Genomic DNA, 18,940 nt, shown 5'->3' with positions numbered 1-18,940 from the left:
ATCAGGAATGGGGGTCAATTGCACAAAGGTTTAGATCTGGAGAGCCACAGATTTTAATTTGCTTCAGTACTAGCCATTAGTTGTGCTTTCTTCTGACATGACCGTACCTCCGGACGTAGACATTTGTTCATGCCAAGGGACTTGGGGAGAAGTGTGGAGTGTCTCGTTATGATGGCCTATGAAACAGGCAGAAAGAATACAGTTGTATCCTAGTTCTCCTGCCTGCCCCAAATCTCAGTGCAACCTTCTCTCAGACACTTTTCATGGGGATCTTGAGTGAGGACTCTGTGTAATGCCAAGTGTCCTGCCTTGGATTTGTGGAGTCCCAATCAGTGGTTTAATGACTTAAAATGTTTCCCCAAATTACCGGTAATCAGGCAGCAGTTTTTAGTTATTTTTCAGACAAGCCACTTACAAAAGAAGGCAGGTGCTGACTTTCTCCCTTCTCTCTACTCCTAGATTCCCCTTTTGAGATGGTGGCTGCTGTGACACATGCTGGCATCATCTAAAAACAAATAACGAATGCCTTTTTTTTCTTCACCTATTTTTATTCATAGGCAGATTTGACTGATTAATCAATTATTCAGTTAAGACTTCTCCAATTGGGTGACAGTCCTTGTAAAGTTCCTTATGGGGTCAAAGTGAGTGTAATCCTTGTAGGGCTGGGTCCTGCAGATTGGGCAAGGCATGTCAAAGCAGGAGGGAATCCGAGGTTATTGGGCCAACAGGTAGACAAGCAGTCTGGTGAACCAGCAAGGCAAGCAAATCACTAAACCAGCAAGATATCGAGAGTGTTGTGCTGGCAAGGTCTACAGTAGACCTTTCAGTCTTGGGTAACAGCAAATAAGACAGAAATGGAACCTAGTGAAGTGATTTGCTGAATACAGCTCAGTTGAAAGACTGCTCCACATGGTCTGTTGTAACTACCGGTAGGCTTTCCCTGCTTCAGAGAATTGATTTGCATTGCCTGGAACTCTCTTCCTCGGACCATGGCATGCAATACTCATTGTCTAATTATTCAGCTGTTTATACCACCATCTTGACTTGTAAGAACAATGACTGCCATGCTTACAACTCTGAATAGCCAGTGGGAAGTGAGCATTATTGGTTGTGATGCCTCTCTGCAGTAGGCTAGCAAATTTGCAACTTGTAACATCTGTTCAGCCACTTGGGATGCATGTCATTGTCCTGAAAATCATACTCACAGTTTGTAGCTGAGAAAGGAGTGATATTGCCTGTGATGAATGCTAGAAGCTAATAGCATACAGCAAAAGTAATCTGATGTTCTCAGAGTTAGTTGAAATCTGGAGACCTATCCTTGATTCTGATTTAAGACTTGCATGGCCTCACTGTTGCATCCCTATTCTTCTTTCCCAACCTGCCTGATTTGTAAAAAGGTGTGTGAGTGTGGGTGTTTGTTTGTTTGTTTGTCTTTTAAATTTTTACAATGCCCTTCATCTGAGGATCACAGGGTGGTTTACAATATAAAAACACAAAAACACATACCATAGTAACTAACAAAAACAGTAACACCCCCCCCCCCACACAAACCCCCACAGGCCAGGGAGAAGAAGTATGCTTTTCTAGGCATCTAAAAATATGTAAGAAAAGCATCAAGCAAGTCTTCCCGGGGAAAGCATTCCACAAGTGGGGAGCCACCACAGAAAAGGCCCATACTTGTGTTGCCACCCTTCAGGCCTCTTGCAGAGGAGGCACACAAGAAGGGCCTCAGATGTTGATTGCAGGGTCCAGGTTGGTTCATATGGGGAGTGGTAATGTGGTCCTCTGTTGTTTAAGGCTTTATAGGTCAAAACCAGCACTTTGAGTTGGGCCCAGAAATTAATTGGCAACCAGTGTAGCCAGGCCAGGGTTGGCTTACATGCTCAAACCATCTTGCCCTGGTGAGCACCCCAGCCACTGAAATCTGCACCAGCTGAAGTTTCCAAACTGTCTTCAGATGGCAAAGAAAACCCCAGTGCATCGTTTTCCAAAAACAACTGACCATGAACTTATCATGATCTTTTCACTGCTTGGAAAGGGAGAGCAAAACATACAGAGAGCTCATCATTACTTCAGTCTTGTTGGCATTCAGTTTCGTTTAGGCTTGCCCACATCGAGTCCCTTTTCATGGCCAGACACTGAGTCATCTCAGAGGCTGCAGGACCTGGGTCATACAGAAACTTAATAGAAAGTTATTTGTCACTGGTCTACTTCATAGCAGCATAATCCAAACATTCCCATAATCTTTTGTAGCAGCCTCAAATGCACACTGATCAAGGTCTGAAGTACCAAGAAAAAGCTGTGCATTTCCTCAGAGCTGATCCCAGGAAGATATAAGCAAGAATCAGTCTTCCCTTTCCTAGGAAGAAAGCCAGATTGGTGTAGTGCCGGGTTTCCCAAACTTGGGTCTCTGGCTGTTGTTGGACTACAACTCCCATCATCCCTAGCTAGCAGGTCCAGCAGTCAGAGATGATGTGAACTGTAGTCCAACAACAGCCGGAGACCCAAGTTTGGGAAACCCTAGTGCGGTGAATCAAATATCAGACTTGGGCTCAATTTAGACACCATAGCAAACCTTTATTTGTATTAACCATAGTTAAGCACTTGCATCATGATTTGAACTTCCAGAAATGCAGTAGGGAAATCATGGTTTAAAGTTGCTTGTCGTCTTGTATTTTCCATCTGCTCAGCACACCACTTTGTGTATGTGAGGATATAACATCACAGAAACCCATGTGTGTCGCTCTGAGCTCTTTGGAGTAAGGTCAGGATACAAATGCAATAATAATTGATATTGTTCTTGTGGTGGCACATCTGGTGCCAATTGATTGCGCTTGTGAGTTGGCATGAGATGTTCAATTGCTCAGGGAGCTAAGCAATATTGCAGCCCAGCTTTTGAAAGGGGAGAGAACATTGTCAGTTTGGCTCAGACTAAGACCACACAGAGAGAAATTGAAGACTGGGCAAATGTCCTGGCAAGCCAAGGGCCAAGGAGTCATAGAAGCAGAAAGGGAGCAGACTGCCTACTAAAACTGAGGTGCCTGGAGGAAAGATAGAAGAATGAGGCTTACAGGAGACGGGAGGTATGGAATTGAGGTGTTGTGATCAAGATATCGGGTAGAGAAGAGCCCTGCTGCATCAGACAAAAGGCACATCTTGTCCAGCATCCTGTTCTCACAGGGGGCAGCAATGGTTCCCATTGGAGCTAAATAAAAGGGAAAGCAAGGTCTGAATGAAACAAATGCATGGTGGAGTCATGAAGTAGAACTGAAGAGCCTCTGATGAGGGCAAAACTTCACACAAATGGCTGTACACAAGTGGTGTGATGGAAATGAGCAGACAAGGGAGGGTTGGGAACCTGAAGGTTGTAGGGCAGGGTGCCACAGGGACATAGTGCATAGCTGTCAACCTTTCCCTTTTCTTGCGAGGAATTCTATTCAGAATAATAATAATAATAATAATAATAATAATAATAATAATAATAATAATTTATTTGTACCCCGCCCATCTGGCTGAGCTTCCCCAGCAACTCTGGGCAGCTCCCAAACGAATGTTAAAACAATACAGCATTAAATATTAAAAACATCCCTAAACAGGGCTGCCTTCAGATGTCTCTTAAAAATAGGATAGCTGCTTATTTCCTTGACATCTGATTGATGGGTGTTCCACAGGGTGGGTGCCACTACCGAAAAGGTCCTCTGTCTGGTTCCCTGTAACCTCACCTCTCGCGATGAGGGAACCGCCAGAAGGCCCTCGGCGCTGGATCTCAGTGTCGGGGCTGAACGATGGGGGTGGAGACGCTCCTTCAGGTATACAGGACTGAGGCCGTTTAGGGCTTTAAAGGTCAACACCAACACTTTGAATTGTGCTCAGAAACGTACTGGGAGCCAATGTAGGTCTCTCAGGACCGGTGTTATGTGGTCCCGGCGGCCACTCCCAGTCACCAGTCTAGCTGCCGCATTCTGGATTAGTTGTAGTTTCTGGGTCACCTTCAAAGGTAGCCCCACGTAGAGCGCATTGCAGTAGTCCAAGCGGGAGATAACCAGAGCATGCACCACTCTGGCAAGACAGTCCGCGGGCAGGTAGGGTCTCAGCCTGCGTACCAGATGGAGCTGGTAAACAGTCGCTCTGGACACAGAATTAACCTGCGCTTCCATGGACAGCTGTGAGTCCAAAATGACTCCCAGGCTGCGCACCTGGTCCTTCAGGGCACAGTTATCCCATTCATGACCAGGGAGTCCCCCACACCCGCCCAATCCCTGTCCCCCCGAAACAGTACTTCTATCTTGTCAGGATTCAACCTCAATCTGTTAGCCGCCATCCATCCTCCAACTGCCTCCGGGCACTCACACAAGACCTTCACCGCCTTCACTGGTTCTGATTTAAACGAGAGGTAGAGCTGGGTGTCATCTGCATACTGATGAACACCCAGCCCAAACCCCCTGATTATCTCTCCCAACAGCTTCATATAGATATTAAAAAGCTTGGGGGAGAGGAAGGAACCCTGAGGCACCCCACAAGTGAGAGCCCAGGGAATAAGGGAATTTCCCTTTTTTTAAAAAGGGAAAAGTTGACAGCTATGACATAGTGCTGCTAGGCCAGAAGTATGGACTCTGATGGGGGAATACTGCATTCACTGTACTGCTCTGACCTGGCAACTCTTAAGGTGCAGATATGGGGGGGGGGGACCAGTTTGAAGGGCTGAACTTCACATACTGATTTTAATTAGCTACATCTTTGGCTGCAAACTCCCAGTAGCCATAGGAATGAGCAGAGGCACTCAAGCTATGAATGCCACTCAAGTTATTCAGTTGTGATCCAGCACTGCTGATCAGCCGTGCCAGAAAGCCATAGAAAGATATAATGGAGTTGCTAAAGGCAGCTGAGCTTCCCTTATCTGGGCTTTCTGTAGGCTGCGATGGGGAGATACAGAGGTAGAGCAAGTCACCCGTAAGCAACCTTGTTAGCATCCCATGACTCTCCACACTGTGGCTCTGGAAAGATGCAGTCATCTTTAAGCAAATAACTAAACCCGTTCCACCCAGGGTGTGATGCATGTTCTTACTCCATCACTATTCGCCTGTCTCCACTTTTCTTTCTTCCTTTTTCTGTCCTGGAACAGTTGAACTTTCAGAGACTTTGCTGTTGCAATACATCTTCATTTCTGTGAACAGGAATATGAAATTGATTTTTCTCCCGTTTCAGTGTCTGGCCTTCTCCACCCAGACTACAGTTCTCTGAACACTTCTGAGACCTTCAGTTACTTAAGAAGGGAGTATTGTCAGGCAGCCACATACATTTTCCAATACACAAAGATTGTGGAGCCAAAGGTCTGCTGCCTCAATAGGGGTGTTAGTCAGCATGTCCTGAACTAAGACAGATAAGGACCCACTTCCTAGGCTGCCCTGATCAGAAAGTTAACAGCTGGTGACAGTAAGTCTGTCTCTTGTTCTTAAGTGATGGTTATCATTTTGTAATATTTACAGGTCTGGCTTTCTCAGACTAAAACGTACAAAATAAAGAACTTTATTAAGAAACTTATTGCCACTGCTGGACACTTGTTTTGCCAAAGCTACGCTATCCCCATTTCCATAAGCAAAAAAAGAGAGGGGGTGTTACATGCCTTCAGGCACCAGGACAAGGGTTGATGAACAGTTTTAGCTGCATCTATGTGCAGGGGGGAAAAAAACTTTAAAGCGGGTTCCATGGAGTTCTGTTTCCATTAGGCACCAGTCTGCTGGGAGGGATGGGTTTGGGAAAGAGTTTTGGGGATTTTGCTCTGGAGGTGGCTGGGCAGATGGAGCGGGGGGGGGGGGGAGAGGCCCCATTGCCTTCCAGCTCCTGAAACAGACCAGATGTGGTAATGGGCATTGGTGTGCTGGGTGTGACCTTTACCCCCACTTGCCCACAGCTTGTCCTTTCTGGCTACTTAGGCCTTTTTGCAATGATATCATTGCTTTGCACCAGTTCTTGGTGAAAGCATGTCTGGAGCCTCTTCTTTAGAAAAGCATACAGGCTGACTCATGCTGCCATTCCTTTTGCCACTCTCCGCATGAAAAGGATTTTTGTGAAACCAAAAACGCAGAAGTCTATTTTTAAACAAGGAAGGGGTTTTTCACCTTTTAGGAGTCCCGTCTGCTTAATTTCTGCAGTTTAAATGTGGTAAAACTGGAACCATCCCTGGCTACGCTGAAGCCAAGCGCTGGTTCATACTGTGCAACTCAGAGAATGGTGGGGACAAATAAGAATGAACACCACCACCACATCTTTCCCCATTTCCGCTGCAACATGGGAATTGTCATAAATCTTCTGGTTCTTGAGGCAGAGAATCCGAAAGGAGATTGCAGTGGGAGTGGGGAAGGAGTGTGTGTTAACCAGGACCAACTTCCATTTTGCATACCTTCACCTCAGTGTTCGAAACTCCCATCGATCAAGGTGCAAGTTGCGACAGGGAATTTCATTATAGCGCGAGCAGTTTCTGAGCTCTGGGCGCAGTACTGAGCCTAAGATTTCAGATTAAAACTGGATTCTTGTTATAAAAAAGAGTGCCTAGACGTTCCATTGTTGCGCCCATAACCCAGGTTTAAGGTTGGCAACTGGCTTGTATATCTGTGTTTCTAACACTGCTTGACTTCAATATGCTGTGGATCTTCGATAGCAGCTTCTTAAATATCTGTTTACACAATTCCTAAATCCAATCAGGAACTTTCTGATGTTAAAAATGTTTTAAAGCTTGAATCCCAGTGCAACATGTTGTCATTTTATGTATGCATTGTTCAATTTATGTCTGAAGGTTTCAAGTAGATTACAAAGTGGCCTCCTCTTACTTCTATAGTTAGCTGGGTCTACACTACTAGTTGTAACTGGCTTTAAGCCTATTTAAAAACCATGATTTTCAAATAAGGCATCTTAGCATTATTGCTGCAGACAAAGCTAGAGATCTGGGTGAGCATTTTTAGAATCCTCACAAGACTACAACAGTAAAGGTTCTCCCAGAGGAAATCATCTAAACAGTTTACCAATCAATTTAAAAACTGGTTTCAGTATGTAATACAGACATATCCTTAGTCCCCGTATTATTATGCAGTGAAATTGGTTTCTCTTTTTGATTGCTGTAAATCATTAAGATTGCTATGGTGGGACAAGAATACGTTGGAATGAGATACCTGGTACTTGATTTACTCTGCCACCAGAGATGAGCTATGTAACAATATTGAAACATTTTGCTCTGTAAACACCATGAATCATTTTTTAGCCTAGGCTTAACCCCTTTTAACACTAATATTTTATAATGAACAAATAAGCAGTGGTGAAAAATAGAACCTATGGAATCTTTTCATTTGGATACAAAACAGTTTCATGACTGATAACTATGAAATTCCCTATGATGACTTGGTAGTTAAAGTGGAAGTTTTTTAACCATTTATTTTTCAGTATATTAGGTGAGACATATGCAACTTAAAAGTTAAATATTCCTATCTATGCAAAGAATCAAATGTTTATAGTTGGATTATAGGGTCCTCTACTTTTTACCTTACAAGTAAAATTATATTTTCTTGCTAAATCATGAGCAACTTCCTTTTTCTTTTAAAACAAATGGAAGAGAAATTTAAACTGTTACATAACAGAAAATGAATTAATGTGGATATTTAATAATATCCCAAAAAGGGAAAACTATTTTAAAACAGTTGATCAATAGTATTTAATGCCAGACATGTCTCCAGAACCTAAAATAACTTTATTTGGTAATGTAAATATTATTGTAAATATTCCTGGGTTTTTTTAATTAAGTTATTTTAGGTATTGAGTTGAGAGGTTTATAGAGAGGTGGTCATTGGGTTGAATTCAAATTCTGAAATAATAATTTTCATACAACATACAGCAATCTATAACTGTATGTATTCAAGTACCATGGATGGAACTCCATGCATCCCAGGACTATTCCATCCTCCAGTACCAAGGACTGTTTCATATACAGTTCTTGGTGGAACTTCATGTGTGCACAGAAGCCAGTGGATTGGGCTGACAAAGGGGTCACCAGCCAAGTTTACAAACAGTGAAGTCTCAACAAAATTGTTAGGAATTTTACTTAGTAATAGTTCTATGGGAGAAAGTCAGCACATTGTCACAGAACTTTGTTTGCAAAGGGCAGCAAGGAAAGGCAGGAGGCAAAAATGCCCATGCTTGGTTTTCATGGGGCTTGTGAAGGGTTAACTGTACTGTCACTTGAGCAAGCAAAATGTGCTGGCTTTTTGGTGCCATTTTGGGCAAAATATTTGTGCTCAAGTTTATAGCATGTGGTATTTCTGGGAAAGTACAGACCTTGGTGTCTACTTTGGATGAGCATCCGTCAGGGATGTTTTGGTTATGACTGCAGGGAGTTGGATTATATGACCCTTGGGGGTACCTTCCAATTCTATAATTCTGTGATTCTATGAGCATACGACTGTTGGTTCATCTAGTTTAGTGCTGTCGACTCTGATAGGGAGGGAGGTTCTCTAGGGTCTCGGGCACAGGTCTTTTCCTCCTCTGCTCCCTGTGGTCCTTTAAACTTAAGAGACACCAGTGATTGAAACTGGGACTTGGTGCAGGCAGAGCATTTGCTTTGCCATTGCTCTCTTTGGCACTTCAGGTGCTTAATGTGCAGGTTAAGGCACTAATCATCATCTACCTTGTAAAGTTTTTCATATTTAAATGAAATAAGAAGACGTTTTAGCTCTAAAGCTCATGCAATGCTTTCATGGCATGTCCAAAAATAGCCTCCAGCTGATATGTGTCCCCTTCAAATCCCTCACTAGGAAGCAATTGATGTCCATTTCGTGTCAGTAAGGGTTGTCCCTAATAGGCTCATCTTTTGTATGGCAGGGCAAGATGACAATATGCAATGACTGTGTTAATGCAGGTCTGGGGATTATTCTGTTTTTCAGTTTTTAATTCCCCAAACTCAGAAACATACAAAGGGATTTTACTTATCTGTCTGAGCAGTCAATCACTTTGTATGCTTAAATGGGGTCACAAATGCTTTAGCAAGGTCAGGAAGTAGAACCGTTTTATGGTTGTTGTTTTTTAGTCAGTAGTTTATTGCTTGCTTGTTTAGAGGGATCTTGTCATTTTCCTCAATTGTTTCCCAATATGTCTGCCTTGAAACAGTTTCCTCGTCAACCATTTCTGTCACGTAGTGCATAACCCTCCCTTGTCTGTCTAATCCCATTATGAAATCATTCCTCATGCCCACGTAATTCCCTACATAAAAAGACAAAGCACCTATTTATTTCAGGGAGTTACCCCCATGGACCCAAATGAATATTGTACGGAGTTAACACCTCTTTCTCCATTTCCCAGATTGTGTACACTTTAGTCTCTGTTACATAAGCACGTAATTCTACTTTCCGTGCTTTTGTTTAGAAAGGGCTTTTATCCATATTTGTCCCAGAATATGAAGGGCACGCAGAGTAGCAAAGGTGATCCCTGTTATTGGACTGCCTTGTATGTCTTCCCAGTCCGCATCCTGCAGAATTTTGTGCATTTTTAAAGTTTGTTTGCTCTTTAGCTGATCTAGTAAATGGAATTGTTTTATGTACATATGAGTTTGAGCAGATTTAAGAGTGACTTTTTTTACAGATCATTTTTTGTTGTCCTTCAGAGATGAAACAAGCAGCACACTATTCTCTGTTATGATTATTCTCATCTATTTCTTGTCTGAAGAAGAGCTGAATGAGGCATTTCATTTCAGCATGCTCCAGCCAAACTGAAACACTTTTTACTCCTATCAGTTTCAGTGGGACAGAGGAAAGTAATGTGCTTTAACTCTCCCATTGAAATAAACGGCACTAAAAAGCATGTGTTACCTTTTCTATCAACAGTCTGATCCCGTGCCTGGCTAAACAGAAGTAAATCCCATTGCATACCATGGGGCCTTCTCCCAAGTGTCCATTGAATTGCAGCAATTGTGACCTTTCACCTTAAACTACTCTTGACTTTAGTTCTATAAGACCAACATGGACATAACAAGCTAAGCCTTGTGTGTTTTTTCACCCGCAGTCTGCCTCCCTTGTTAATGTCTTCTCTGCCATCTTGAAAATGCAGCCCAAAGACATAATTTAGATGGCACACTGTGAAAAGGGAGGGCAAGTTCATAGCACTAGACTCCTTTCATGTCTGTAACTTGACAAATATAACTAAAGCATGTCCATTGCTATAAATAGCTGCATCACATACTTATCCAATATTAATTCCTAAAATATACAAAAGGGGTTTGGCTGATATTAAATGGGAGTGGAAATGATCTATTGTCTCCTTCCCTCCTTTGTCCCGTTTTTCCTCTGGTTTGGGGTTAGTTGGCAAAAGTCTCCTTGCCGCTGTATATGGGTAATTGCCTGTGCTTCTCATACTAGCAGAGAAACTGAGTCATACCTTGGTGTTTGGAAATTATCATCATACCCTCTACTATAGTTGAAGGTGGCCTTGTATAATTAACTGATTATTATTTTTAACCAGGGATCTGTTTGATGGGGTAAGGTCTTAAATACTGTTCCAATTCCAGATGTTTCTGCTGTGAGACTAAAAGAACCAAACAAAGTCAGTTTGGTAAAGGACATTTTCTTAAAACCAGTTCCTTACCTGATACATAAATGAAATACCCTTTCCCATATGTGTGTGCGTTTTGTAGGAGAGATGTGTGGTGTTAAATTTCTTACAAGATTTGATACTGTTATCCACACAAATAAGCAGCAGATCTGCAATTTGTTTCTTTAGTTGGACTACCTCCATATAGCTTTCATGAGATGGCTTGTCACACTTTGGAGAAGACTTGTTTATTTACATTCCCAGACTAGTTGTAGTCCTGGGAAACTGGGTGCCGAGTTCAAAAGCCAGGCCAGTAACTATCACAATTGGCAAATTCTCATGTGGGGTTTTTGGATATAGTCCTAGGAGTTCTCATGAAGTTGCTGCTGAACATTGAGGGAACTGCATATTACCTAAATAATCTCTTTTGTTCCATTGATCTCAGCTGCTGTGATCCAGCTAATAGGATTTCAGCTTGAGAGTTCTTGATTTTATAGCCTTCTCCACCATAGCATGAGTTTTGCACAGTGGATCAGAGTTTGAACCTGAAACAGTCTGCATACAAAGATTAGCTCTGTTACTAAGCTGTGCTTCTTCCCATGCTAGGATATGGTGCCAAAACTACCTTCTGCTCAGGCTGGCACACTGAGCACCATTATTAGCCATAAGCAACTTCTAGGGAGCAATGCAAGAGAGTACCATGTATATGTGAGAGATGGCCACGAGGCTGGCTCTTTAAACTCATTTAGCATTAAAGCTCTAATGAGCTTTATAGTCAAGGCATGCCTGCAGATGAAAGGGGACAGAACTTGCTTTGCCCTGTAAATTTCCACTGGTCTGCTTTGTCTCTCTTGACTGTGAGTTTTTCCACAGTTGATGTCTCTTCTGTAAGTCCAAAAAAAGGCATAAAGATACTATCAGGCAGACTCTGCAGCTGCATACCATGTGGACACTTCAACCGAATCACATCCCCATTTTCAGCTGATGCAGGTCGAGGCGACTTTCTGTCGGCAGCAAAAGGAAAGCAATGCAAACAGTGCCAGTGGAACCTGAAAAGGGGGGTGTACTTGTGAGACTTAGGGAGATCTCCAACTTGCCTAATACTCTAGAAAACACAATGGCAAGCACCACTGCAGGCAGCCTGAGCAAGAGAATAAGCCTTCAAAGGAACAGCTTGCTGTTTGCAAAAGTTTGAGTTTATTGCTTTCAGTAAGTTTTGCACAAATTGAAACCATTTAAAGTAAATAAAATATTACAGGTTTTTCCAGGGCGCTTAAACTTTCTCCTTATAAAAGCATGAAATATTTGTCTGTTGTATGGTAGCAGAGGAGGGCATAAGCTTCTTGAAAGCAGTGAACACATCTTGTATGTTGTACTGAGATGCACTGCGATGCCTTAACTGTTCAGAGTTGAAAGAAAGCGGGACAGTGGAAATCAAAGACCAGCTGTAAAGCATGGTATCTTGGACCATTCCACATAAGGATCAGTAATAAACTCATAGGCATACCAAAGGCCTACCTAGTCAGCATTCTGCTACCACTGTGACCAACCAAGTGCACCAGGGAAGCCCACAAGCAGGATATGAGCACAGCAAACCTCTCCACTTTGTGATCCCCAGTAACGTGTTTTCCACTAAGTGCAAAGCTCAGTAGGGAGCTTTAGCCAATAGTACAACACACATGGGTTTGTACACCCAAGTATGTCATGTTCAAAGTATACATTTTTAAGTGCAAATATCAAAAAAGCTACAAGATGCATCAGCTTTTATGACCACTTTATCCCTCATGGGGATAAACACGATCCAACTACCCTTCATGTGTTCCTCACTAACATCAAGCATACAGGCACATTGGCACATGAGAAGCATGGTGAGGGAGCATGTTCCTGCTGTCCCTCACAAATTCATTAGCACTTTCTTCTGTTTTTAGATGTTGGCCTCACATTTTTAAGCCCCCGTTAGACTTACAGCCATGGCCAGATCTATTTCCCCACCTGTAATGGGTACAGTGACCTTATTCATGGTACTGAGCAAGGTCCTTTCATCACTGCCTTTCAAGTAGATTTCAGAAGGCAGTGCTAGGGGACCAACTCCATTTCATGATATATAAGATGTGTGGTGTCACAGTCTTCTATTCTGACTTCTATGCTATTTTAACTCTTCGTGTAAAACTGTTGGGAGAGATCATTTGTGCTAGGAACATATCACTCCATTGCTCAAAAATCTCCAGTGGCTTCCAATTGGTTTTCAGACACAATTTGAAGAGATGGTGTTGACCTATAAGGTCTTGAACAGCCTAGGGCCAGGCTACATGAAAACCACTTTCTCCCATATCTATCTCCCATTGGCTAAGGTGGTCATCTGAAACCCTGCTCTGGTGCTCCCACCTTTTGGGGTTATATATAGCCATGGCTCCCAAGTTGTGCTGTGCTCTCCCCAGAGATGTTGACCTACTCCTCTTTTCTTTCATTCCTTTTCTTTTCAGCATCAGGTTAGATATATTTATTTATTTAAATGAGCTTCTCTTTTAATCTAGAGAAGTTTTTTAAAAATTAACTTCAATCTAGTTTTTGTTCTGATCTGTTTTGTATGTTCTCCCGCTGAACTGCATTTCTACACTAGCTGTCTTGAAAGCTGAATGGTGGAAGGATGGCAGAGAAATATTTTAAATATATAAATACTGGTAAGCAGGACGACACTGCAAAGTGCAGGAGGTCCTTGGTGGAGGCTGTAAGCTGATCTTTAATGTACTGCAGTGGCCTTCTGATTCTGAGTAGCATTAAACCCTCTGCAGCGAAGGGTTATTATCTTCTCCTGCATGATCTTTTGGGTGCCTATGGGGGTGTGGTTATGCACTAAAGTAGCAGTGAAACTGCGGCTCTTGCATCTGTTCATGGGGACTTCCTGTGGTTTTGCATTCCATCGCAGACTCGATGGCTCAGACAGTCTGGTAAACTTTGGACCCGTCTAGCTACATAGTCCTGTTCCAGCCACCAGCTCAGACTCAGCTTTTCTCGGGAAGGGAGGACAGGACTTCTTGTGGTTGTTTAGGCAAATAATGGTAGCATTACAAGGGCATGGGGTGAGCAGGCTTAGACTGGACTGAGCAGTTTCATTTTGGAGAGAAGGCAGCACAAGAAGAGGGCTTTCCCTCCAGGGTTAGTTCATGTGATAGTGAAACTGAATTGCCTGGCCAGCCCAGGACTTCCACATATCCTGCCCAGGCTTGTGTCCTGGAGAGGTCACTTGGGTGCTGCTAATGCTACAAAAACATCGCAGGAAGCAGCAGTTACAAGTTATAAGCTCAACCTTATTGGTGTTAAGTATGATATGAGTACTATGGGTTACCTTTCTTGCTGGGAGAGCCCCTGTATTGATCTCTTAGAGCCACAGCAGGCACTGAAACTCACCAACAGTTTGACTTTACCCCTGCTGGTGCCCTCTTCCATTGTCTCTCAAGATGCCAACACTGGCACCTGCCAGCACTTGGCTTGATCAATACAAAGAGGATAATTGCCAGGAAATATATAAGGTGGCCTCTTGCGGATCAGAACGGATAGCCTGCTCAGAAGGTCATCTATGAGTTAGATCCAGATTTTGTCATAACTAGACTGTTGAAACCAATGGGACTTAATTTAGTCATGACACAAACACACATGTGCACACACCATTTGTCCACAGTGTATTCATGTGTATTCATCTGACAGGAAGACATTTTTATTATTTTGCTTCATTATTTAGGGAACGATCCAGCATATGACTAAATCTTTCCCATTGGAATTTATGGAACTTAGAAGTGTTCAACTGTGACCATAGATTGCCTATTTTATATAGTCAGCAGTTCCAGATTGCATGCTGGTCTTTGGGTCTTGACTTTTACATCCTGGCCCCTGTGCATGTTTACTCAAAAGCAACTCTGGCACAGCATGGCAGGCTTTTATCTGTCAAGCGCTGTGTCACCCACCCTCACAGCAGCTGCAGAAGAAGGCACGAGGTGGAGATAGGATTCTCTGGCCACATTTAATTATTTTTTAAAAAATTCAGTACCACCCTTCATAAAGAAAGAACATCTCGTCAGTTCGCAATAACAATAAAAACTAATTCATTGAAGCACAATAAATTGGAGGACTTGTGAGAGGAAGCGGCTGGCCTCAGACTGCTCCGTAATATGGGATCCAGCCCCTAGGAGCACCAAGTCCTGACTCTCTCCACTGGGGCTTTGCCTTCTCTTACTGCCCATTATTTGCCAGCCTCACTCTGCTTCTGTCACAGTGCGGCAGTTTGTACTTAGCCTTGCCCACATCATTATAAATAACGAAGTGGGATATGTTTTATCTTCACTCGAACTGATGGCTGAAATGTGGCTTTTGTCTGAACTCCCGCCAAGCCCTTGACACAGGCAGTATTTAGAAGTCAGTTTTTTGTTTTTTTTAAAGGAAAGGAAAGGGAGGGGGAGTTCATTAATTTTTGTTTTTCCCCTTTAAGGGCATCCCAACATGAAATAACATGTGTGGCTCTTGCATGGCTCTTCCCAGGGATGCCAGAAAGCAGACTGCTTCCACTTCATACTTATCATGTCTTTGGCCAGGAGTGATGGGATTTGTAGTTCAGACATCTGGAGGGCACCAGGTTGAGGAAGCCTGGTTTTGGCTGTATCTACAGAATAAATACCAAGGGGGGACCATAAAAAGTGGCTGCTGTTCCCAGGTCCAGCGAGCAGCACAGCAGGAAGATTCTTGATGCATTTTTTCCGAAAGGCTAATACGAGCAGCAGTATTGAGTGCTTCTGCAACTGATACATTTTGGACAACACTTACAGGACAAGAGGGAGGGAAAGATGCTGGCTGGGCAGAACGGAAGCAACGCAGAAGACCCAAGGCCAGCCTCCTCCCACCTCCCCCCATAAACTTTTATGGGAAAGTATTACGAGGAACAAAGGGCAGCATAATTGCCATTCTCCCACTGGAATGTGCATTCTGAACATTGGGTAGATACAAAACATACGAACCTTGGAATTGAGCAGCCGATCTGTGTTCCAAGAAAGCAAATAGCTTGCCGACTTCCTCGGCTTGCTCCTTTTAGGCCTGAAGAATCAATTCCTTTCTCGCGTGTTGCATTCACCAAGAAACGATTCGACTTCTCGGTCTCCCTCAGGCTTTCATGCATTCATTCATTCATTCTCTGCTTGTCCTTTCCTTTCCAGAAATTTCCAGAGCTGAAGTTTAAATACGTGGAAGAGGAGCAACCTGAGGAGTTCTTCATCCCTTACGTCTGGTCCCTCGTGTACAATTCGGCTGTGGCACTTTACTGGAGCCCACAAGACATCCAGCTCTTTACTATGGATTCTGGCTGAAGGGGAGGCATACACATGACCCACCCACCCCCTCCCAGAATGCATCCCTTCAACCTATGAAACAGGAAGTTTGTTACTAATGTACAGCCCCACTGCCATTTTCAGGGGGCATATTAGGAGCCAGAATAATAGGGGAACTCTCACAAGATTGTATGCTTTTATTTATATATTTGTAAAAAAACAAAACAAAAAAACAACTCAAGAGATTTTTTTTCCAGCGGCTCTGAGCTTGGGGGTTGATAAAGTAAGATGTTAACAGTGAGCAGCTTTTTAAAAACTTAGAACAAAAATGTAAAATGGGAAAGTGGGGGGGGGGAGTATTTTGATTTTAGAAGTCAGCATTTGCAAGCTGGTTTCCTTCAAGCTTTCTGGTTGTGCTTCACTTTTTATTGTTATTACCTTTTTGTTGTTGCTATGGGCTTCTCATTTGATCATCAGAACAATCTCCCCCCCCCCCTTTAATGTTGTATAGAACTGAAACGTCTGACTGATGCAATTTAAAAATATTACAGCATTAATGCTATTTCATATTGAGGCAGGAAGGATAAATCCTTGATTTTGATAAGGTTAACCCCTACAATGAGGGAGGATTTTCAACGTGATTTTGACAAGGCACTAAAAGTTGTCTTTCTGGCTACTAATACTTAATGAAAGTTTAACAGAATTAAGAGCAGCCCACAAGGAGCGCTGTCTGCAAAAAAATAAATTTTAAAAAAGGATCCATCTCAATAAGGGTTGTGCAGGTGATTCTCCCACTGGATCATGCCCATTCATTTCCGGAGTTTTGGTGTTGTATTTCACACATTTGCATGGACTCCTTGGAAGGGTGCAGGAAAGTGATCAAAATTCAGCAGAACAGAGGTGTGCCTACTGTACTTCCAGGTTTTTGCCAGAGATAATGCAGTTATGCATACATCTCTGAATGTTTAAAAAGAATGTCTTATAATACTGTATACTTTTTCATTATCCCTGGTTTAAAGGGAAGTGGCAAATACTGTGTTTGCCAGCAAATGGGGGAGAATAGAGGGAAATGTTTAATGTAAACTTTTCACATGGAATGTGGGCTTGTGGTGATTACCTTCAAATGCACAGAATGGCATGCCAGGCTTCAGAGAAAAAGGAACTGATGACATACATTAGTATATTACCTTGCCCAGCATGGTAAATGTGGCACACTTTATTATGTATTGGAGGGAGATGGTGACACACTTCTTTTTTATGTGGAATGTTTTGCTCTTTAAAAAAAAAGAAAAAAACCTCCTGACAAATGTTAGAATCGTGTGTCCTTCCACCTTAAGCAAGGTCCTGTATGGCATTCTGCACAAATGGAACTTAAAATCCTTGTCATATTTATTTAAAATTGCAGATGTAGAGAGACATGCGTAGCATATGAGTTCATAGGACTTTGCACACACACAGATTTGGGGAAGAGGCAATATGAAGACTGAATTATCCACGTTTTCAGTGTAACATGAAGAAAATTGGAAGGTGACTAAAATAGGAGTAAATAGGATTTGATGCTATGCTTGGGCTTGCTTTGTTTTTGAAATCTTAGTTAAAGGAAGGTGAATTCTTTGTAATGTTTTTTGCAACCTTTAAATAAAGGACTGTTGACTGCACGACTGCGCATCTTGGGAAAAGTCAATGTTTTAAAAGTGTTCTTCTAAGTTAACAAATTCTGAGGATTGCCTGGAACAGCTGGATTAAACTATAGTGAGAAATCTAATGCTGAAAGTCGTTGAACGCTCTTAATTTTTCTGGCTTCGTCGCTTTTTGAAAGTAGTCAGGAAATCCTCGCCATTACATCCCGAGCAGGACCTGCTGGCTGCCTAGGTCTTCAGTTTGGGAGGGAATCAATCATATAACCAAATTACAAGGGTTTCCTTTGTGTTGTCCGCAAGGGCCAAGAAAGCAAGTTATTGCAGTTCAGGCTGTCCCATCCTGATGACACTGAGCTGCTGAATGTCACAAGACAAGAAGCATTTTTACTCTTGAGCTTTCTTTTCAGATTTTAAATATGGGTCAGCAAGCCTAGAACTGGAGGAGCTATGATTCATTGCTGAAACAGCAGAATAGGCCCAAGACAGGAGATGGTTTTATACTGAACTTAATCCTTGTGTGGTTGACTCTTTTAGGCACTATGAAGGTCTATTGATGTCCTGGAGACTGCAGTCTGGTACATCCATCAATACTCCTTTGTGTCCTCCAGATCTATAAACTACCATCTTTGGAAATCCTTTTCAGTACTTTGTGTGGAAAAGTTACCATGTAGTAATAAAAAGGATGGAAAAGCACCATGCATTGCAGTGTTTTGCGTTTTCTGTAGTCCTTCCCTTTCCCCTGTAATATTTATCACTTTGGCAGACGCTAGCGAAATCATATTTCAAAATCAGGGCTCCTGTTCAATGCCAGAAAATGGCTATATATGTAATGTGTAACCTCCTTCTACAAATTATCCAAAGCAGAGAAGAGCAACAACAAAATATTAAAACAATCCAAACAGCATCAAAGCATCAGATAAAATCTGGAAACAATGTAATAGCAACAGTACACTAGCAATGATAAATCAGCCTCAGCAGAAAAAATTGAGCTCTTCCTGTCACAGCAGCAAATAAATAAATGCTCGGCAATCGACATCCCTGAAAGGCCTTCCAAAAACAGTATATAATTTACCTGGTAATGAAATGCATACAATGATGGGCCCAGGGAGGCTTCCCAGGGAGGAGAGCGGGAATTTCACAGCAATGGAGCCAAGGGTGCAAATGACCTGTTTCTATATTCTGCTTTTGCTCAGAAAGCAGCTTAGTAGATAGAAAAATCTTCAAGCAGAGGGTTTCTTTCACTGAGCAAAGGATTTCCCAACTCTGTGATTTTATGGAGTGTGGCCACCAGCTTCTCCCCTCTCGCTTTTCAGTTGGTCCTGCTAGCTGGGAATGATGGGTGTTGTAGTCCAACAATAACTGGGGACCCAAGGTTGAGGAAGGCTGGCCTACCTACTCAAGGTTCAGGAATCCTATTTTCAC

At 42.6% G+C, this 18,940-nt stretch overlaps 1 protein-coding gene across 3 annotated transcripts in view; it reads left to right on the top strand.

The window, feature by feature from the left end:
- The window catches only part of DYM (dymeclin), a 143,863-nt gene extending 125,647 nt beyond the window's left edge, over nucleotides 1–18,216 (top strand). For 2 of the 3 annotated variants that reach the window (XM_033164520.1, XM_033164518.1), the window contains one exon: nucleotides 15,768–18,216. In XM_033164520.1, coding sequence (XP_033020411.1) covers nucleotides 15,768–15,917 — 150 coding nt within the window. In that variant the 3' untranslated portion in view covers nucleotides 15,918–18,216. Of the gene's footprint in view, nucleotides 1–9,621; nucleotides 9,767–15,767 lie in introns of those variants that run through there. The other variant, XM_033164519.1, reaches the window with a different exon arrangement.
- Nucleotides 18,217–18,940: the final 724 nt, after the last annotated feature.

This window comes from Lacerta agilis, chromosome 11 (genome assembly GCF_009819535.1).
Source record: "Lacerta agilis isolate rLacAgi1 chromosome 11, rLacAgi1.pri, whole genome shotgun sequence".
Classification (NCBI taxonomy): domain Eukaryota; kingdom Metazoa; phylum Chordata; class Lepidosauria; order Squamata; family Lacertidae; genus Lacerta; species Lacerta agilis.
This window is presented reverse-complemented; position numbering and strand designations above follow the sequence as displayed.